The following is a 20584-nucleotide window of genomic DNA, read 5'->3' as shown; positions in this document are numbered from 1 at the left end:
TGACCTTTCCAAATCTGGGCAGCCCTGTTGACTCACAAACACTCTTAGTCTTTTAATAAAGACAAAATTACAAATCACTACAGTAACCAAGAATAGTTATCCCCTTTAGACGTTTGCTCAAAGACCAAAACAAAACAGAATAAATCCAAAATACAGATCAACTTATGTGCAGCTCAGTCATGGTTCATTAATTTCTCTATTTGCCTAAGAAAACACTGCATCTCCAGTCTTACCATCGTCTTTTCTCAAAAGCTTCTGCCATTTCAAAGTCCTAAATGCTCATGGGCTCTATATATCTCTTTGCAGCTATATTTAAATAAATTTGGAAAGCTTTTTTTTTTTTTTTTATAAGCCAGCATTTCCATTTGTGTAGGACTCAAATGGACTTCTGTCTCTAAATAAGCAGATAAAAGGAAAGTACAATCTTAGCACATCCTTCAGAGGGATGAAACGGTGCAAGAAATTCTATTTAAAGCCATTCAAAGGACTTTCTGAAAGCAAATGCACCCGATTCCTCAGGTCAACAAACAGAACATGCTGGAGCAGGCAGTGAATACAGAGGGTTGCCACGCATCTTCAAGAACTAATTCATTGAAATTGAAGTTTTGGCATGCAATGCACTGCTGACAGTCCCCCACACAGCAGCACGTGGGACGAGGAGAGTGGGTGCACACGAGTGCAACAGGCATCCCCAAAATATGATCCCCACTTTGAAAAAATGCGATTTCTTTCAAAATCACACCACTTCTTTTGCTTTTCCCACTGCTGAAACAGGTGTATCAGGAAAGGGCACTTGAAAACAACCAGAAAAGAGAGTAGCATTCTACATTCAGATAAATTTATACTTCTGCCATAAAACTTTAAAAGCCAAGAGGAGGTTTTCAACACAGAGTTTTGTCAAGGATCCCCAAAACACACTGTCACCATTACGCACAGATTTACAGGACACTGGTCTATTTTACAATCTTGTAATTATTTCTTTGGACTGTTTTTTCCCCTCCTTTCCTTACACGTTCAATTTCCAGGAACAATTTTGCACAGGAGCACAGAAAAACAAGTCTGTAAGGGACTTGACTCCGAAAGCAGGTGTTTCTTGCCCTCTGGAGAGTATTTGTCAGTCAAACAACAACAACAACAGAAGACTTGCTATTGAAAATCCTCCCACAAACATCTAAATCAAGTGTTTTGAATCTGCCTGGGAGCTAACCTGATTAAGATGCTGCTTAGTTCCCTCGGATGACAGCGCAGACAGCAATTTAAGGGATGCAGCCTTGACAGTGCCACAGAAAGGAAGGGCTGTGAGTGGAAACAAGGATAGGTAATGAGCACCCCATGGCAGCATCCAAGAGACCACAAAAAGCTTGACCCAAGGAAGCTGCCCGCTCAAAAGAGCCAAAAATACAAACACTGCTTCCAAATCAAAGCCTGCAATCTCGCTTAGCCTGTTAAGTTAAAAGGACGTTCAGGTTTTGGTTGGTAGTAACATCACACCCCATGTGTAAGGCCTCATTTTCATCAAACAAGCTCTGGGTTACGGACTATAAACACAAGGTTGCCTACAAGCCATCAGTGCCCCACACCAGTCTGTCCCAGCACGAGGCCGGGCTGGACACGGGCTCTGGGGTCGAAGGGGGCAGTTGGAGGGGGTCAGGTTGGAAGGGGTGCAGAGGTTCAATTCCTGTAAGACGGAGTGGGGCTGGGCTGGCCAGGGCGTCCCTCAGCCCGAGTCCATGGTGAAGAGCTGGATGTCACGGGGGTTCCAGTACAGGGCCACGGCAGAGTTGTACACCAGGGACCACACGTAGGGGATGAAGAACTCCTCAGGCTGCTCCTCCTCCACGTACTTAAACTTCAGCTCGGGGAACTTCTGCAACAAGAAGCCAGAGTCCAGTGAGGGAAGGTTTGCATGTCTGCTTACAAACACATAGCCCACATAAACACTGAAGAAAGGTTTGGTGAAAAAAATAATGGAAAGAACTAAACCATTAGAACCCAAGGAAAATATTTATAGGACAAAGAGATAATTTATAATTTCTTCTTTGAATAAATGCTACATTAGCATATTGTATTCGAGCCTTTTACTGTTGGTCACAATCCATTTGCCTGTTAACAGACAAAACACCTGAATCCTTTACAAAACACAAAGGTCTTAAAGAAAACTTATTTTTAAAGCTCCTCAAAAGCCTTCTTGCTTGTGCATGTACAAATGCATTTATTGCATTTTCCCTTAAAAACATTTTGTGATTAATTGTACTTGGCTCCTTAGCAGGAGAATCCTTTGAAAAGGCTGAAAGCATAACCACAGTTTATGGTATCATTGGATCACAGATTATCCCAAGTTGGAGGGCGCCCCCAAGGATCACCCAGCCCAGCTCCTGCCCTGCACAGCCCCCCAGCAACCCCACCCTGGGCATCCCTGGCAGGGTGTCCAGAGGCTCCTGGAGCTCTGGCAGCCTCGGGGTTGTGCCCATTCCCTGGGGAGCCTGGGCAGTGCCAGCACCCTCTGGGGAAGAGCCTTTCCCTGATACCCAACCTAACCCTCCCTGGCACAGCTCCAGCCATGCCCTGGGTCCTGTCCCCAGTCACCAGAGAGAAGAGACAGACATGCTCAAGTTCCCATTTTTCTCATTTTTTCCCTCCCAAAGCACACTGCAAACCCACCAGGTTCACTCCTGGTAAGTGCATATTTTGGAAAGAGCTGAGTCTACTTTTGTATTGTGCTCTTCACTTTATCCACTTCTAAATGTTGCCTCTGTCTGAGCTTGGCAGAGTCTCAGGCAAAAGCCGCATTACAGTGATCGCTGGGGTAAGATAAAACATGACCCATTTTATTATTTATAAGGCTGTGGCTAAGACTAAGAATAAACTCCTCCGTGTGACATGATCAGAACAAGCACAGCAATGGCTAAGGAGCCTCTTTGCCCATTAATAATGAAGGGATTCCCTATCCTATTTCTTGAGCTCAGTGCCCTGTTTCCTTGCCTTAAGGGTACAAGAATTCTGGCTGGATCAGTCTCCTTTGAGGGGCATTTCTTGGGCACTCGGTTTTCAGGGTTAGGTATTTAACTCCAATGCTCCCATGTTATTTGTGCTCTTGGAGTCAGAAAACACATACACTTGTAGAAAAGTTGTAGAGACATGTGGATGTGGCACTGGGGACATGGGTTTGTGGTGGCCTTGGCAGTGCTGGGAGAGCAGCTGGACTCCAGGATCTTGGAGGCCTTTTCCAACCTAAAGGATTCTGCACTATCTCTGTTCAAGGAACTCAAGCAGCTAAAAGGTAAGGTTGTTAAAGGCTCTTCTGCATCTAACTCCTGTTGAGTTCAAAGCCCAGAATCTCAAAGGTACATCAGCAAGTTTAATTTCCTGTGTCAGACATGCAGTTTGTGGTAGAGAACTCTCCCACAGCCGTTCTATGCATCTAAACCACTTTCTACCACCTCTCTACAACCGCTCTTCTCCAAGTCTGTTTTGACCAGCCTGTTTAGTCTTCTGCATCACTTGTTTTTTTCACTCCTAGGTACCTTAGACCCACACTCACCACCACCTCTCACTTCCAATTTCCCAGCCTACCGTCATGCCAACTCCCTTCCACTGCATCCTTATCCTCTCTCTTTAGCATACTTTTCTCTTTTGTACTCACCTAACCTTTCTTTTCCCACCAGGCTTGTGAGATCCTCCTTTTCATGGACATTCTGTATCCCTTCCCAACATGGCTCCAAGTTCTGAAGTTGTCCCTGTCTTCCCCCTCTGCCACCCCCTACCAAGCCCTCATGTATATTTTCATTAATATTTATTTTGTTTAAAAAAGCCCTGACATTCTACTCTGCTTATCCTCAGTGTAATCTTCCCCACTTCCTTCCAAAACTTCCTGGCTTGTGGTCAGGGTAGACAGGAGCACGTTCAGTTCAGCACTGCATCAGCAGAATGAATGGTTCAACCCTCATGACTGCACCATGGCAACACTTCCAGCCAGAGGAAAGTCTCACACAGCTGCCACTCTTCACCCCAGGGGTGGCATGCTGCACACCAGGGATGCAGCCCATGGTAGCCCTTCTGGGAGGGAAGGAGGGGAAAGTGATTAAAGATTCTAATTTGAATTGAATTAAACACAACTCTCTTTTTCACCTTCAGGTCACAGATGTAGCTACTGGCTTTGCAAACATTCATGGCAGTAGCCTGGGACCATTCTTGGGCTCTTGTACAGCTTAAAAAACACCTTCAGCCTTATAACAGTAAGCAAAATTACATCAGAAATTCCAACAGCTGCATCTGAGATGCTCAGGTCTTACTATCCCATTATCTCTCAGCTGGAAGAGCCGCATAAAATGGCTCAGGTAGCATTCATATTTTCAGGCAATAAGCCATGCATCGATTTTATTATTCAGCCTCTCTTCAGGCTGATCAATGTTGCCATTTATTGCAATCGTACTGCAGCAATTTAATAATCAATTTCAGATTAAAGGCTGTAACTCACTGCAGTCAGCCTGGACTCTCTGACACTCAACATGTGCTTTGCACAGCCTGCGGGGGTGTCTTGGAAATGCAGACAAGGAGAATGAGATTTTTAAAGAGAGCAGTAATACACACTGCCACTACATATACACAGTTTTGATCGAGTCTATACAAAAAGAATGCAGATAACATTAGGAGTGATGGATTTTTGATGGTCCACCTGAACAGCAGGCTCAGGACAGCTCAATGCATTGCTGATGAGACATGAAAAATTACAATTCCAGGCCAGCAATTCAAACCCACATTCTTTAGATGACTGCAATGACCCACAGCTGTGTACTGGCCATGTTTTCTTATTCATTTAAAATGAGAAATCATAGAGAGAACTGCACCAGCATCTTTGGGGTGTGGATGCAGCACTTGGGAATATGGTTTAGTAGTGAGTACAGTCCTGCTGAGTTAATGTTTGAACTCAATGATCTTAGAGGGCTTTTCCAACCTCAATGATTCAATGATGTAACTTGCAAGATTAACCATGGCAGCCATCCACTTTGAGATAAAAAACTACCCACACTGTTTCACTAACAGGGTGTTCACCAAAAACAGAGTTTGTTAACAAACAAAATCATCAAAAGTTTCTTCTTTATGAGAATGACTTTATAACTATTTGTAACAGCAGGATTTAAACACCATGTAAAAACCTTGATCAATGCCAAAAAGCTTTAAGATTTTAAAAAATCTTTTCAAGATTTTCAGGTGACAGTCCAAGGAATGTTTAAATTCATATTTGTACCATTTGTCTCCTGCATGTCCTGCTTTAAATGAGTGATCAGGAGCCTTGGGACCTGGCTGTGTGCTGCAGACACACAGAGGTGACACTGTAAAGCAACCAGGCCACATGGGTCTCAGGGCACTCCCAGAAATAACCCAGCCAGCACTGGTGAGGACTTTATCATGGTTAACAAAATTGCCAAAGTAGCACGTCAAACCTGCAGTGCACAAATCTATTTTCTTCTGCCTTGCTGCTGTTGTATTCAACTTACTTCTGGAAAGACACTGGCACCCTGGCTGGTGACACTCCAATGAAGCAGATTTTTAGCACCACTTAAAAATGGGGACTGTGCTAAGGCATCTTAAATGGCAATCTTAATGATAGAAGGAAAGCCTTGGCATGGGATGAATCATCTCTTTTTTTCCTTCACTGCCCTGTTTATTTGGATGGGTGGCGTGGAAAGATGGAGCCCCTGTGCTCTGGAGCCAGCCTGGCACAGCTGGGGCTGCTCCCCTGCACAAGAGAAGGCTGCAGGGACACCTGAGAGCCCCTGCCAGGGCCTGCAGGGGCTCCAGGAGAGCTGCCCAGGCACTGGGGACAAGGCCTGCAGGGACAGCACACAGGCCATGGCTGCACTGCCACAGGGCAGGCACACATTTTGGGATGTTGGGCAGGAATTGGTGGCTGGGAGGGTGGGCAGGCCCTGGCCCAGGGTGCCCAGAGCAGCTGTGGCTGCCCCTGGATCCCTGGCAGTGCCCAAGGCCAGGCTGGACAGGGCTTGGAGCAGCCTAGGATGACAGACGGTCATGGCAGGGTGTGGAATGAGATGAGCTTTAAGGTCTCTCCCAACCCAAAGTCTGTTTTGATCCAATATACAACAATGTTCACTATTTAAATTACTGAACTCCTTGGCTTGACATAAACAGGTCCACTGGAGCCATTATTTGCATTTCTTTCCACCTCACACAGGGACAGACAACCCCAGATAGTTTAAAATAAACCAGCCTGAGAAAGTCCTTGAAAACGTGAGAGACAGAGGTAACATTACGGTTTGAGCGGCACAGTTTAAATACAGACACCACTTATCAGCTCCAGTGAATCACCCCACCACATCACCCTATCTTGTTTTCTTCTGCCAGACAAAGCAGAAGTCAGATTTCGTGGTTGGGCCGAGGGTACAAACGAGACAGACTGAGAACTTTGCAGACTGTCTGCATTGTCAATCACATGATTCGATGAAAAACCACGGGAAGTCCTATGAACAGACACAGAACTGAAGTGTAGTAACTCCCCCACCACAGAAGTTCAACAACATTGGGGAGTTTTGTTGGTTTGGTTTTTGGTTTTGTTTTTTTTTGGTTTTTTTTTGGTTTGGTTTTTTTTCAGTTAACGCTGAGGAAGGGAACATCATGGCCAGTGCACCTGGCCCTGCTCCAGACAGTCAGTGGCATCTGAGCTATAAGGCTTGCACCATACATTAAATAAAACATCCCCTTCCCTCCAAATGAACCCTCAGAGCTGCTCTCAGGCTACAGTGTTATGTCAGTGGATGATCTCCACTCAGATAACGCAGGCAAGGGCAGATGGAGCTGCTTTAAGAGCAATGCCTTTGCTTCTTCCCTGATCTAGATGTTCTGCTGGATGAAAAGCAGCATTCATCAAAGATATGGGGCAGTCACTGTGGAAAACAAAGAAATTAAAGAGCTGTATTAATAAAAAACTGGAGAACCCTCTTTTCCTCGAGTTCTGGGTGGAAACTCTGGTTTCTGAAACAGCAATCAAGCACGAGTCAGTATTTTCAAAAGCAGGTGACTCTTTGAGCAGAGAAGTGCTGTTTTCAAAGGAGTCTGAACACATTTGAGAGTCAAATTCATGTGAACTTTACATCAATCCAAAGCTTCAAAGTCTTTCTGAAAATGGGATTTCTCTGTGTTTGAAAAGCTTACCATGAATCCTGTTTGGTAACCTAATGACTTGATGGCAAATTATGTGTTTCATATTGTTTCTGCTAAATATAGCAGTATTGCCTGCAGAGCATCTGTAGGATTGGACCTCGTTAGCAAAATAGATCAAATGGCAGGGGGAAAAAAGAGGGCTCAGGTTCAGCACTGTACCAAGCCTCTATTATAGGGTCTATAATGAATATTCACCCTAGCAAGGATCACCCCTAAAACCTGCCTTGCACCAAACATACCAATCTTGGGCAGAGGAATGACCCCTGTACTTGACTGCCAAGTCCTCAATGCCACTTGGAAATCTGGTCCCCAGAATACCAATCTAAGTCAAATTAATGGCCAAGGATCTTGAAAACAACTCAACAACCATGCCTGGCACGCTGTTCATGGTATGGGCACACAGGTACATATGGAACATTGATATATTGGGTTTTATATAAATACAAGGACTTGAGTTCTTTAACAGACCACAATTTGTGGAAGAAAATGTCTCAGTGCTTGCTGTAAGATACTGACAGATTGAATTTTTGCAATTGCTCAGTTCTTGTGGGGCGTTAAGGCTGTTTCATCTTTCTCGGGTTCTGTTCGTGTCTGCGGTGCTTCTCTTTGACTTCAGACAGAAAGTGTGTGGCTCTGGTGCAGTATCTGTATGGGCTACACCACACCTGCCTGATACCATCTTTTTCTCCTCCTCGGGCTCACAGCACAGAGGATGATGGTGGGGAGATGAAGGAAGCAAACAGGAAATGTGCTAGACTAGGTGTGAGCCACACGTCTTGTTCAGAGATCTGCCTAAGGAATAGGTGCAAACGGAAAGACAGTGAAGAGCATGGCAGGGAGGTGGGAAAAGAAATATAAAACTCAGGGTAATATGAGCTTCAAAACCATCTGTGCACAAGCTAAATACAATAAGTTTATTACACATTATTTAATAAATCTATACTAAATACAGTATAATGTATAATAGTAGAATTATGAAAGTTTAAGCAACTACACAAGCTGTAGTAGACGACATTGTTCCCAGGGAGTAAAATTCCATAAGACAGGTAACCCACATTCTAATGGGTCACAGTCTTCCAGGTCCAGGAGGGCAGGGGAGTTTAATCTACAGAGAACTCTGTAGATTAAACTCTTGTTTCAGCAAGTTTCATTGATATGTGATTTCTGTTTTCAGATCACTTTGAGTAAAGTTTGTACGACCACAGCTGCAGGAAAACAAATGCTCAGCAGTGAATTTTCAGTGTCAGATGTGAACTACTGCCAGAGGAGCAGACGTGCCTCTGGTCAGAGTTCAGCAATTACCAATTTTTTTATAGAGTACTGAGAAGCCAGGTCATTTTGAGAAAAATCAATCAAACAGTTCAGCCTAGATAATTACTGGTAAAAAACACAATGATTTAAATGAGTTAAATATTTGTGGCAAGCCTACCAAGGCACAGAGCTTTGCAGGGTACCGTAAGAAGACTGGTTTTCTGTCTGGAATAGAATGGTAAATAATGAGAGCTTTAAAGTCCTAGAAATTCAGAGACACAAACACATATACACTTGTCTCTTTGCCTTCCAGGAAAAGAATATTGCTGATAAATGTCAATAGCCCCAACTGTGCCATTTTTGTCTTCATACCAGGCTGTTATCTGCACAGATTCCAAAAGCACTACATAAATGTATATATCTGAGCTTAAGACGAGGTCAGGTATCTGGTATTTCAGGATCTGTTGGGTTCCACATCAGAAACTCCTGGACTCTGGGTTACTTGTAGACTGCACAGAAAATAAACTGGACCACTGGTTAGCAGCTGTAAAGATAACCTGGCACAGCTGGGGCTGCTCCCCTGCACAAGAGAAGGCTGCAGGGACACCTGAGAGCCCCTGCCAGGGCCTGCAGGGGCTCCAGGAGAGCTGCCCAGGCACTGGGGACAAGGCCTGCAGGGACAGCACACAGGCCATGGCTGCCACTGCCAGAGGGTAGGCACACATTTTGGGATGTTGGGCAGGAATTGGTGGCTGGGAGGGTGGGCAGGCCCTGGCCCAGGGTGCCCAGAGCAGCTGTGGCTGCCCCTGGATCCCTGGCAGTGTCCCAGGCCAGTTTGGACGGGGCTGGGAGCAGCCTGGGACAGTGGGAGGTGTTCCTGCCCATGGCAGGGGATTGGAATGCAATGAGCTTTAAGCTTCCTTCCAACCCAAACTATTCTAGGATTCTGTGAAAATCCCTCAATCCATTAGTTTGAGGAAAAAGGAGCTCCTTGCTCAGCTTCAGATATCCTGTGTCTACCTGGAGAAATTTTGGAATGGGAGGAAAATATAACCAAGATTAAAGACTGAAGTGAACCTATGTATCACACACTCTTAGGTACCATTAATCTCTACATACATTATATGTTTATAGTCACAGTTCAAGGATTTACAGCTCTAATTAGAATTTGCTTTCCCTATCAGGGTTATTCTCTATGCCATGTTGTCTAGATGGACACAGACCTTTCCAGAACATTTCCAAGAGGACTGCTCAACAGCCAGGAATCAGACTTGTTGTCAGACCATGGAGACAGAAAACAACAGGAACACTATGAAGACATTTGCAACACTGCAGAAATATAATACATGTTGGCTTTACCAAATAAAAAGAAAAGAAAGAGATTGATGTATGTAATTACACTTGAAGCATGAGGATGCAGGCAGGATGTGTAAATGAGGTACCATCAACAAAAAACAGAATTCACTTCAGTGCTTAACGTGAAAGAACGGTAATTCTCAGAAAACACAGTGGCCTTTCAGAGGAAAGAACACAGGTCTGAGCAAAAAATGAACAACTCAAAATGACAACAATTCAAACAAAGGATGTTGTTTACATTGAAAAAAACCCTAACCAAGCAGAGAGTGAAACACATGGAAGGAACAAAGCTACTGACCCAACTGACGGAAACAGTTCTGGTCCTGACCTCGCTCAAGCAGTTCTTATGTACATACACCAACCACTCAGACAAATAAGTAAAATCCTTTGTGTGTTTTTGAATTTAAGGAATTAAAATTTGAAAAATCTGATAATCCCTGAACCCACTTCTCAGCAGCATTAAAGGGCACCAAAGCACAAATGGGGATGAGTCTATCAACTCACAAAACTTTTATGGATATGAAGTGGACATATGAGTCTTTCCTACCATGGGATTTGCAGAAAATGCACATTTCATAACAGTAGTCCCCTATTTTTACCACTGGTAAGGAAGATGCAAATAAGTTTAAGCCCTGGCTTCCTGTGCTTCAGCTTGCAAGCCATTCTTCTCTAGATTAATGTGCAAGGCTTTTCACAACCATGAAAAACAGCAGGTTTTCAGCAAACATCTTTGTTAAAACTGGAGTTTAGAAATCACTCATTCACTGATATCTTTATATAGAAGACTTATAGACCTGCTAACAAAAGGTTACAAGATTACAACTAGATTTTAGATGCCTCAACTCACAGTTAAGACCATAATGCTTTAGCAGTACCCTCAAAGAAGAGCTTAGAAATACAAAAATTTCCAAAGTCTCAGAATTAAACTGCACCTTATGTAGATTTTCCAAACCCCAAAATACCACTCACTTGCCAAACAAAGCTGATTCAAGGCTGTATTTTTTTCTTTCCAGAATTTTATGAGTGAGATTTGAGCAACCTGGAAGGTGTCCCTGCCCATGGCAGGGGGTTTGAAAAAGTTGAGCTTTAAGGTTCCTTCCAGTTGAAAACATTCAGTGATTCTATGACTATATGAATTCTGCCACTTTTCAAGTGTGCAAAAGGTAAAGTTTAAGAAATTGGCAGCAATAAATCAGTTGGGAACATCTCATGAGGAACAACTCTTTGAAGGTCTCAAATTGGGCAAAAGCTCCAGTTGTCCTAAGTCCATACACATGCACTGTTTGGATCACTCTGCAGAAGACAGAAAATGTATTTATAAAGTCTAGGAAGCAAGAGAAGGCAGGGGAAGATCAGTTCTGCAGTCAACCAGATCTGGAGCAGATAACCATCCCTGGAGGGATTTAAAAGCTGTGTGGATGTGCTCTTGGGGACATGGATCAGTGGTAGCTTTGGCAGTGCTGGTGGAATAGTTGGACTTGATGGTCTTAGAGGACTTTTCCAACCCAAATGATTTTGTGATTCTGTGATCTGTGAGATCCTGAGATGCTTGCTCCCTCCAGAAAAAGCTCATACTGCTCTCAGAGCCCAAGTATCACCTGGTGAGTGGGAAACCCTTACATAAAATATGAAAGGCTTTTTATGCTACAGGACTTGCCAAAGACCAAAAAGATTCTTCCCAGGCAATTTGTTTATTTGCAACAATGTGGAAGAACTCAAAGGAGGGTGAGGTAGAATTGGAAAGGCAAAGTCTCCTCTTGGAGATATTGTAAGTCAAGGCAGTAGAGAAGAATTAAGTTGTGTATCTGGACAAAGTCTGCTTCAACTTCTGGATATAAAGGACACATCTATATTCCCTTCATCAGCACAAAGCCTATACTATAAAAGCCCAGCAATATTCCACTTCCCATGTCAGAGACAACCATCTGCTAATTATTTTCTAAAGAGTTACACACTTTTAGTCTGATTGATATAATTTATTAAACTTTCTTTAACAATAAGGAAAAACTCACTGGAAAATATTTAAAAGGGCCTAAGAAGTGCACGAATGATGGAAGCTTTACAGAAAACAATCCCGCTGAATAATGAATGTTCACTAATATGTGTAGCTATATATTAAAAGACATGGAGAATCTGCTCTAGACAAATCTTACAGCCAATTATATATTTTACATTTCAAGCAGCGAGTGCTACTGTTTAAGCCAGAGCAGTTGTTTTGACTTTGATAGCAGACTAGTCTAAAATACAAGGAATGTTGTTTATCATGGAAATGCTTTGTGCTCCAGATAACATCACGGATGGCTGCCCCACCTAGGCTACAGCACCATCCCACCGTCCTGAAACAAACTCCAGATAAACCTCTCCCTGCTGCCCGACTTCAACTCCCACCAAAGATCCAACTGCTGTGCAAATAAAACTCTTGCCATGGTGTGTGCCATGCAATCAGCAACACAAAATGAGCAGAAGGTGTTGGATATACATGTGACAGTGAAGGAAACTACTGGATTTTAAGAACACGACCCACAGTTTCATGTTTTGGTAAGGCACAGAAGCCTTGATCTCTTTGGCACTCTGCCTTGATGCCAGAGGGATGCACCTTGGGAACCCTCTATGGACAGTGTACATATCCTGACCCAGTAATATATAAATATTACCCTTTTCTCACTCTTTTTGTTTGTTTGTTTTGTTTGTTTTGTTTTGTTTATTTGTTTTTCATAGGATTGCCATGCCTAGGGTTAGGTTTTTCTTCCTCCACTCTGGAGAAGGAGCTGAAGATTTTGTCATCTGACTTGGTCCTACACTGCTCTTGCTGATGGAGACTGTGACCCATCTATGGAGTTTCCAGCATTCTCCTCTCTGCTCTTCAGCATCTGAGCTGGGAATGGACTGAAGCATATTGACAGTATAAAGCCCACTAATTTCAGTTTTAAGATTTTTCCTTTTGCAGACTACTATATGACCTTTCCCTGCTCTAATACAGTCTTGGCATAATCCACGAGAAGCACAAAGGATTGAGAGGTCAAAACACTGTTTTCATCTGCCTGTTTCTTTCACTCCAAATCCAGAGTTACTACCATGTCACAGTTGTTTTGTTTTCTTTTATTTGTGTAGACCATATTCCCCCAACACAAAAGGTGGCAGGAGAAGAGCACAGTGATTCAGTTTGCATACTTTTCCAGTGATGAGGTCCCAGACATGCTTTCACTACATATTGGTTCAACGCTGCCTCCAAAACATCCTGCCAAGCCAAAAAGAACATTCCTTTGGACAACTGGGACCATGCTCCTCTCCGTTATCACTGTACAAGGGTTGATGCACTGTCTAGGCCTTGGCTTTGTGCATGCACCAGAGAGACAAGGTCCATTCTCCCAGCTGAGCTTAACACCTTTGATTTGCATCCTGGGGGCTGACATTTGCAGCATGTTTGCTGTGTGGAGGGCTCCTGGGAGGTCATTAGACAAGGTTTGAGTTTTCCTTCACAGCAGCCACAGAGCTGAGGCCCACGCCGACATCCTGCTCCGGTCCCTCCCACCCAGCACGGCGGTGGGGCCGCGTGCCAAGCCCAAACATCCTCCCCCACCCCCAGCGCCCACGGAGGAAGACCTCCTTTTGATTTTGTACTTTTTAATCTGAGAGAGCCAGGCCTGTAAATATTACAAAAAATTATAACAATGACTTAAGAACAGAGACAGACTCACTGTCACCAACTGTTAACTCTCAGATCAGGGCAGCCTAGGAAGTGGACCCTTATCTGCCTGAAGCTCAGGACGTGCTGACTAACACCCTATTGAGTCGGCAGACCTTTGGCTCCCTAATCTCCCCAAACTGGAAAAAGTACACCCCAGTGGACATACTCCCTTCTTAAGTATTTCAAGCCTCTGCAAAAAGACAGACTGTGCTGCGAGATGAGCAGTGCTGCCCCGCTGCATGCAGGAAATCCCATTTATTTGTCTTGAGGAGTGAAATGTCAAGCGACAGTAAAACCTTTCCAGCCACAGCACACAGTGCCAGACTGCAGCCTTATCTCTGCCAGGACTGCCAGCCAAGGAGCTGGTGCCAAATGTGTCCGTTTACACAGTAATATTGTGAATGTGGACTTCACAGCTTTATAAAAAAAAAAAAAAACTGCCCTAATGTCAAGAGTCCTTGAAGACAAACCAAAATCAGGGGAGGGGGGTAGTGTTAAGTTGACCTCAACAAATAACCAGGATGCATTTTCCGAAATGGATTTTTAGGTTGCTCATTCTATGCTACATTTTATTCTATATTCCATTATACTACTGAAGGTTGTGATTGTAATTTCAAATTCAGTATTGAAAACATGCCTTTATAAATGATAAAGACAAGCAGTGTGTAGGAAGGAGAAAGGCTAAGTATGAGCAGGACAAGGATTCCTTCAAGGTGTTAAGACATCTTTACAAATCTTGAACCTGGCCAACTGGGCAATCTCCTTGACTGTCTGAGTACAGGAGCTGACTGCAACCAAATCTGTATGCTTGCTATCATCCTGCAGCCACCAGTTTTAAAAGTAGCACTCTCCTATACTGAAACTGCATTTTTTCCTAATGCAAACAATCACCCCAATCTGAAAAAGGGCCCCAAGTGAGCTGCTATTTCAATAAAGAATGAAAATTACTTGTGTTTTCTATTTCACTATGCTTTAGATGCAGCATTTCCATATTTGTTTGCCTTCACTGACACTTCACTTGCATTGAGACTTATTCTGGTAAAGACTGCCTTTAGGACATGAATCAATCATTTCTAGAGAACTCCCCACCTCAGGCTGGAGGATTCTTTCATAAATGCTATTATGTCCCTCTGTTATTGAACATATTTGCCCCCTTCCTCCCTGTGCATTCAGGCCAGCTTTGTGTACCCTGGTGACAACAAACAGGCTTTGCTGGTCTGAGCTCAGGAGGACGGAGCTTGGCAAGTCCTGGTGGGGCAGATAAGCACCAGGAATTCAAACAAAGTTTTGCTGCCTGACTCTGCTCAGAACTACAGGCACCACTTGGATCTCGTAGGTCTCACACCAAGGACAGCATGTAAGTTGAAGGCCTGTGCTCTCCTCCCACTCTACTCCACAAACACAAAATTTCATTCTATGTTTTGGAGCTGCCAGTTTCCCATAGACTTGAGGGACCTCCCCTTAGTGAACTACCCATAACTATCCAGCCTCTGCTTTCTCATCTACCAAAACCATCTTTGCTGTGGTTTTTGATAGCTCACATGCTGCAGTGAAGGAACAGAAATCTTCCTCACGGAGCTTTGGATGCTGCTGCTACAGCACCCTCAAGATGGGCAATACTCACCCCACTGCTACACTGTCTGTCCTCAAGCCCCAGCTCATACTCCACAGGTTGGTTGCTCTCCCCACAGTTTAAACATCAGAGCAATGACTTTAAACTGACAGAGGGCAGGGTTAGATGGGATATAAGGCTGTGAGGGTGGTGAGGCCCTGGCACAGGTTACCCAGAGCAGCTGTGGCTGCCCCATCCCTGGAGGAGTTTAAAAGCCGTGTGGATGTGGCATTTGTGGGAAACATGGGTCAGTGATGCCCTTGGCAGTGCTGGGGAATGGTTGGACTCGATAGTCTAAGAGGGCTTTTCCAACTTATAGGACAAGGAGAAAACCTGGGTAGAAGGGAGCATAGTAGGGTTTGTTAAGGCACAAGAGTCAACATGAGGACACAGTCAAGAAAAATCAGCCTTTGTTTGCGAGCTCAACGGATTGTGGGTTTAGAATGAAAATATTTTAATAAAACCCAGCCTAAATCCACGTGGATTTAAGATTCAATACCATCATCTGATACTCCAGAACATCTACAGCTACAAAAAAGGCAGGGTGGTCTAAACCAGCTGCCCCTCAAATCCTAACAGCAGAGTCCTCAGCAGTGATGTGATAGATATGAGAAAACCCCTGCTTGGCCAGGAAAAAGCCATTTCCATCTCTAATCATCCTCAGCAGGAACAAACAGCCTGTAAATCAACTGGAGAGAAGCTTTGCAACTTGTAGCAAAGGTTGTGACAAAATTAAACTCTGTATGGGAATGCAGCGGACGCAGCCATCAGCTGACAAAGTACATTTCTTCCTCATTCTCACTTCTTGGTGCAGTTGCTGTAAACATTCAAGACATTCCTCTGATTTATGCATTTAATTAGAAGATATCTGTAACATTCCTGCTGTTTACATTTAACCCAACACTGCAATGAAAGCTGTAATTTTGTCTGGGATTTATATTCTGTACTCAAACTTATTTTGATTCCTTCATTTAAACATACACACAGAAGTGAAAATGTGTCAAAATCATGAAAATGGAAGAGATTATACTCCATTATCTAGTTCATCTGTCATCCAGGGCAGAAATTTTCTGAGGACTGTTTTTCTCAATCTGCCACATATTATGGAAACTTAATTCAAAAGACTAATTTAGAAAAGACAGCTAAACCTTAAAATTGGAAGAGCAATTGGATGAGTATAATTAGAAGTTACATGATTTTTTTTTCTCCCTTTATCATTATTTAGTTGTCATAACTCATTAAATTTTGCACTTTTGGGATAAAGTTGTTGGCCTCTGACACATTATTTTACACTTTGTTTAAAAAGTGGTTAATACTTCTTTTTCTTGATGGAGGGGGATAATGTGGGACTGTATTAATCAAACAAATGAATAAATTCATTTTAAATGCAACTTTTTATACTTTTCAGCTACTCTGCCTGCACTGAAGGTTTGCAGTAGAGAAGGAACACACAGCTGGAAATAGCTTTCAACTGAGCAGGGGAAGAAAGGGGTCAGGGCATCTCAGTGTAATTTTACTTTATTTTGACCAAAGTTGCAAGATATTTGGAAACAACACGTCATGTGAATGCAGTGCCTTTGGCACTGTACTTTTCACTGGACTCACAACATATGCAATGGAGTGAGGGGAGGCTGCACAACACATGTGAAGCAGATTTAGTCACAGCAAAAAACGTAATAAAAGTATAGGGAGGCTTTCTAGGGAGGGAAACTTGGGGAATGTTATTTAGCTTGAGCAATTGTACAGCTCTGAAGTGAGCAGGGGCTGGGCTCTGGCTGGGAGCCCTCCTGTAAGATGTGCTGGTCAGGGAGTTTTGGGCTGCTCATGAGTGTGGGGCTTCTGCCAATTGCCTGCAAAGCCAAAGCTCTGCAGCTCTGGGCAGGGAAGCTCCTCTGTGCTCTCTTTTAGAAAAAAATGGGATCACCCTTGAAGGTTAAGAGAGTTCAAATTGCGTGGCAGGCCAGCAGTTAGCAGAATGGAAGCAGCTTTGAAAAACGTACACGTGCCGAGAGTTGTTTACCCAGGTCACAGCTCTGTTGCCATGGGGAGCAACTTGGAAACTCTCATACTGCTTTCCCATCCTCCTGTTTCTCCAGAGCTTGCTTTCTGCCTTGTACTTGGTATCTCTTTCTTGCAGCAGCTTCCTTAAACCAATGAAATGAGTCAATCTAACGTATCTGGTGTCAAACAACAGACACACAGACTGTTTCATGTTAGAATCTGTGTAAAGCTTAAATTTTTCTCCTCAAAGTCTCTTGTGCTCTTCCTTCCCACAAAGTAAGAGAATCAGAGAATTGTAGAATGGTTTGGACTCAAAGGGGCCTTAAAGTTCATCCCATTCCAACCCTCTGCCATGGGCAGGGACACCTTCCACTGTCCCAGGGTGCTCCAAGCCTTGCCCAGCCTGGCCATGGACATTTCCAGGAATCCAGGGGCAGCCACAGCTGCTCTGGAAAACTTTGTGTCAGGCCCTCACCACCCTCATAGTCAAGAATTCTTCCCTAATATCTAGTCTAAACATTCTTCTTCTAGTTTAAATTACCCTATCTAAGTGCCACCTAAAAATTAAATTTTGGGACTACTTTTTTAATTTTAAATTGCACAATTAAGTTAAAATAGATGCATGGATAGCCAATGCAGTGTCTGAAGAGCTCACATGGAAAAGTCAGAGCTTATTGCTAACCTCTCTGGTTATGTCACATTGCAATGAAAGGCCAGAGTTCAGCTGTGGACAAAGAAATATTTCACTCATCTCTTCTAGCAATACACACTCCTGACTGGAGTATTCCTGACTCTCCCCCTCCACACAGCTTGCTAACACCTAACACCTAACACCAGCCCCTCACCATTTACTGCCTTGTAAAAGGATGATTTTCCATATGGACAGCAACAGGATGGTATACAATTCTCATTAGGGATGACAATTAGAAAATGTTACCAGTTACATTATTCTCCTCCAAAACTTCACCCCTTAACAGCAATGTTTTCTGCTCATCACAGCCCAACAGGGTCCTCATGGCTGAGAACCAGCTGGAACACCTTTCACTGGATATGAAGATGCTGAAAGGGTCCCTCTCACCCTGACTCTGTCACCAGTAGAGCACAACTAGATTCTTCTGATCCAAGGAAGGAGAAGATCTTTGCAGTACACTTCCCTTGTGTCCCTTACAGAAATATTTTTCTGCTCTCTACAGGTAGCATAAAGAATTACATAATTATTTCATAGAGTCATAGAATCCCAGAATGGTGTGGGAGGGACCTTCAAAGCTCATCCAGTGCCACCCCCTGCCATGGGCAGGGACACAGGTCCCAGGTTGCTCTAAGCCCCATGCAACCTGGCCTTGGACACTTTCAGGTATGGAGCATCCTTCATCTCCCTAGGCTATGTGTACCAGTATTTCACCACTCTCATTACAAAAAGTTCCTTCCTTATACCTTATACCTCTAAGTCTACCTTCTTTTAGTCTAAAACTTTTAGCCTTATACTGAGCAAAAAAAGAAACAAAACCTCCTTCAATACCTCTTGTTACATGACACTACTTCATCTTCTAAAGCTTCTGCATGTAACTGCATGAATTTTCATCTGTTGCCTTAATGGGAGCTAGTTAATTACAACCCACAGAGTGCCACAGCCAAGGCTGAGGCATTATTCAGCTCAGCTGGGTACAGGGCTGTGACTGCAGTTACAGCTCTGCAGAGCGGCAAAGGGAACTCCAGTCATGGCAAGGTGAAGAGGACCATGGGAGAGAAACAGCAAACTCCTGCACTGCTCATTAACCTGCTGCTAAAATTGGTTTATTTTCCCTTTTCTATTTTTACTGGTTTGAAGAATTAAGTCTCAGAATCACACTAGATATTACTGTATTAATTTTATTATATTTGCATTTATACAATTCAATTGTTACTGTTACCTAGTCCATGGTAGTCCTGGCTGGGCAGGTAGGACCTTGTTGTCTGCACATTTTTGTTTAAACTTTTTTTTTAACTGGTTTGGGATAGCCAAAACACTGCCCAGCCTTCTGCAGGAGACTAACCTGCATAACAGTTTTATGGAATAGCTCTTTGGAAGCAGCTATGGCAAATCCAGGATAAGGTGATTTCATTCCAATGCAATTGTTGAGCTTTGCAAAGAAAGCAATGACTTGGGAATGAAGTGACTGAATCCAGAATGCAGCTTCCAGAAGGTAACTGGAATAATCTTCAGGGGTGGAGGGGACAGACAGTAAGCCTCCATGTAAATATTAGTCTCCATGCAGACAGCAGCTTGGGAATAGGAGTGTCCTGTGCTAGCCCACCCTTCATCCTCATCTTGGCCAATGCACCTCATTCCTGAACTGCAGAATCACTGCACTCCAGTCACTCACCCAAGCACCACCCTCCCAAGCTACCTTGGATTCTTGTGCAATATCCATCTCTGATGCATTCCTTCATCCTGGAATGAAATGTGCTTCCCTGAATTTCAGTAAGATAAACAAGCCTTCCATACGAACAGGATGCATCTTTCCTAGAGAACTGTAATCAAACTACAAGTAACATGTAAGGAGAGAATAAAAACAAACATACTTGATTTTAAAACTACAGCTGTCAACATAACCCTGATGCCAGTGAAACCCTCACCAGTGCTTCCGAGAACCCCACATGTAAGGCTTTCCAACATTATATTTGCATTTATACGATTTGTATAAATGTATAAGTATTTGTATAAATATTAGTTTTACTACCTATTACTCCAAAATAGTCTATTTTCAGCCAGTCCTTTATCTTATACGTATTCAAGAAAATTAAGATTTTAAGCAAGTATTGAAGAAAGGTGAGACTCTGGCTCAGATCTTCCAGAGCAGCTGAGGCTGCCCGTGGATCCCTGGCAGTGTCCAAGGCCAGGCTGGATGGGGCTTGGAGCCACCTGGAATAGTGGAAGGTGTCCCTGCCCGTGGCAGGGGGTGACACTGGATGGGCTTTAAGCCTTTTCAACCCCAACCATTGGCTTGGTTCTAAACCCAAATCATGGTTCTAAAGTATTTGGAGCTCCCCCAAATGACAGTAAAGGTCTTTTTGGGACTGTGAGAAGTCCACTCATTTTTCAACACATATTGTAAGCTGATTTGAGTGTTACTGGCACTCTGATGGCCTTGATCATCATGAGCCTCTCTCTGACAAGAATGAGGGATCTCCAAGCATGCACAGCCTTTAGCCATTGTGGCTTTCCTTGTTCACAATGGAAACGACCAACATTCTGAGATCCTCAGGAGTATTTATGACACACTACTTTAAAATGGAAAATTATATTTATACTATTAAACCACAATTTTTTAAAAGCAAGGAATGCTAAATTTGTAATATTTTTACGTTAACTTGAGTTGCAGACACAGCAGACACAGACACAGTTTCAGAAAGACTTCTGAATTTTACGAGCCTCAGTTATGTTGGTAATGAGGCCAAATCACCCACTTATCCTCCCCTGCAGTGGCTCAGGCTCGCAGGATGCAGACCAGGAG

The 20584-nt window shown here is 43.5% G+C and overlaps 1 protein-coding gene across 9 annotated transcripts in view; it reads right to left on the bottom strand.

The window, feature by feature from the left end:
* Positions 1-299: 299 nt before the first annotated feature.
* The window catches only part of DYM (dymeclin), a 209079-nt gene continuing 188794 nt past the window's right edge, over positions 300-20584 (bottom strand). For all 9 annotated transcript variants that reach the window (XM_064405419.1, XM_064405420.1, XM_064405418.1 and 6 more), the window contains one exon: positions 300-1867. In XM_064405419.1, the coding sequence (XP_064261489.1) occupies positions 1718-1867 (150 nt within the window). In that variant the 3' untranslated portion in view covers positions 300-1717. The remainder of the gene's footprint in view (positions 1868-20584) is intronic.

This window comes from Passer domesticus, chromosome Z, assembly GCF_036417665.1.
Source record: "Passer domesticus isolate bPasDom1 chromosome Z, bPasDom1.hap1, whole genome shotgun sequence".
Taxonomy (NCBI): domain Eukaryota; kingdom Metazoa; phylum Chordata; class Aves; order Passeriformes; family Passeridae; genus Passer; species Passer domesticus.
Note: the sequence above shows the minus strand (reverse complement) of the source record. Positions and strands in the feature narration are given on the sequence as shown.